Raw genomic sequence first — 1874 nt, 5'->3', positions numbered from 1 at the left:
AATGGTATCTATGATGAATTTCTGACAATGACAACAGAAAAAAATGCAATTGTGTTTAAATGCAGAAATCTTTCACATACTAATGCATTTGAGAAGAAAAGAAGTTGTGTATTACTCAGAAAAAACTAATGTAATGACCCTAAGAATCACATTTCACTTTGCAGTCATAGCCATTCACTACTACCCTGGCCAGTGTGGGAATCAGAGCAACTGAAAATAAGATACGATACTAGTCAGTCCCCAGTACCTACTCTGTACTTGCTGTGTGCACAGCATATGAAGTATTTTATTGCTGGAATCTGACAGGTTGGAGCAAATTAGGAGAACAGTAATACATCTTCATATTCAAAACCAGTATTTGATTACTGTATGAGTCACTGGCTCAAGGGAATTTTGTGAATCACATGATCATAGTGACACTTTTTTGGCTCAGAAGAATGAAATGTTATTGATATATGACTCCCAAAATGAAAATGAGTCTGATTGTGTGTATGTATGAGGATAAAAAGATATCTGTTAATGATTGCAATACTTTCCAACTCATGCGATATTATCATTGCACTGAAAAAAATTGTGTTAATCTATTTCAAGGTAGTGGTAAGCACTTCGTGTACGTCAACTCATCTGGCTCCAAGGAAGGATCCATTGCCAGAATTACTACCTCCAAATCCTTCCCAGCAAGCCTCGGAATGTGTACTGTTCGGTTCTGGTTCTACACGATCGATCCCAGGAGTATGGGAATATTAAAGGTAAAAAAGAAAGCCAGAGATTTATGATCACTGAAATATGCATGGCATGTTTAAACATTGTCTTCCCTTGTCTTATTTGTATTTTCATTGGTCACACCACCAATGCTGATGCCATTAATTTCTCATTTCTTTATGGGGCAATGGGATGTTGGCAAGCTGTGCTGTCATTCATCTTAATCTCATTCAAGATTTATCTCACTGACAGCTGCCACCTGAACTCAATTATGTCGAATGCTATTTAAAAGATCATCTGGAGGTAAAAGAATTTGGGCAGATTCCACATGTATCTTCTTTAGCAGCTTAGCTAGAGACAGTAAAGAAATGTGATGTAAGGCATAATGGTGAAGAAGATAATTTTCTACCCAAAATTCAGTAAAGGAAAAGCAAATTTGAGATTTTAAGTGTATATCAGCTTACAGTAAAATCAACATGCATGCTCTATTTTTAACTAATTTAAAGCAATACTCTGTACCAAATGCAGATACCTTTAATGAAACAAGTTGCTGCACTTATACTTTTCATTGTATCAACGAGTTTTTCAATCATTATGAACCAATTTTAAGATCCTGATTTCTAATTAAATGATTACATATCAGCACACCACACCTAGTGTTATTAACTTACAGTTTATCCAATCCTGTTTTTTAAATAAATGCAATTGGGATTTTTGTCCTTATATTAAATGGTCCTCTGTAAATAACAGCTCTTATTAAGTTCTGCCTTATATTTACATTTATTAAAAACATTCTATGGTATCAATTTTAATTCTCACCTTCACCTGATGAGGAAAGTATATTTTTCCCAATTTTACAACAAAGAAACTGAGATTCAAAGAGCCTTAGTAACTTTTTCAAGATTTCACAGTCAAAATTCTGATTTCAAAAATCTGATACCCTTTTTTTGGTGGGGGGCAGGGAGGGACAGAGTCTTCCTCTGTCACCCCGGCTGAAGTGCAATGGTGTGACTTCAGTTCATTGGAACCTCCGCCTCCCAGGTTCAAGCGGTTCTCTTGCCTCAGCCTCCTAAGTAGCTGGGATTACAGGCATGCATCACCCTGCCCAGCTAATTTTTTGTATTTTTAGTAGAGATGGGGTTTCACCATGTTGGCCAGGCTGGTCTCAAACA

The 1874-nt window shown here is 36.4% G+C and overlaps 1 protein-coding gene across 1 annotated transcript in view; it reads left to right on the top strand.

The window, feature by feature from the left end:
- The window catches only part of MALRD1 (MAM and LDL receptor class A domain containing 1), a 725579-nt gene that overhangs the window by 530735 nt on the left and 192970 nt on the right, over positions 1-1874 (top strand). Inside the window, exon 31 of the mRNA XM_011963908.1 lies at positions 592-749. Coding sequence (XP_011819298.1) covers positions 592-749 — 158 coding nt within the window. The remainder of the gene's footprint in view (positions 1-591; positions 750-1874) is intronic.

This window comes from Colobus angolensis, unplaced genomic scaffold (genome assembly GCF_000951035.1).
Source record: "Colobus angolensis palliatus isolate OR3802 unplaced genomic scaffold, Cang.pa_1.0 Scaffold63, whole genome shotgun sequence".
Classification (NCBI taxonomy): Eukaryota; Metazoa; Chordata; class Mammalia; order Primates; family Cercopithecidae; genus Colobus; species Colobus angolensis.
This window is presented reverse-complemented; position numbering and strand designations above follow the sequence as displayed.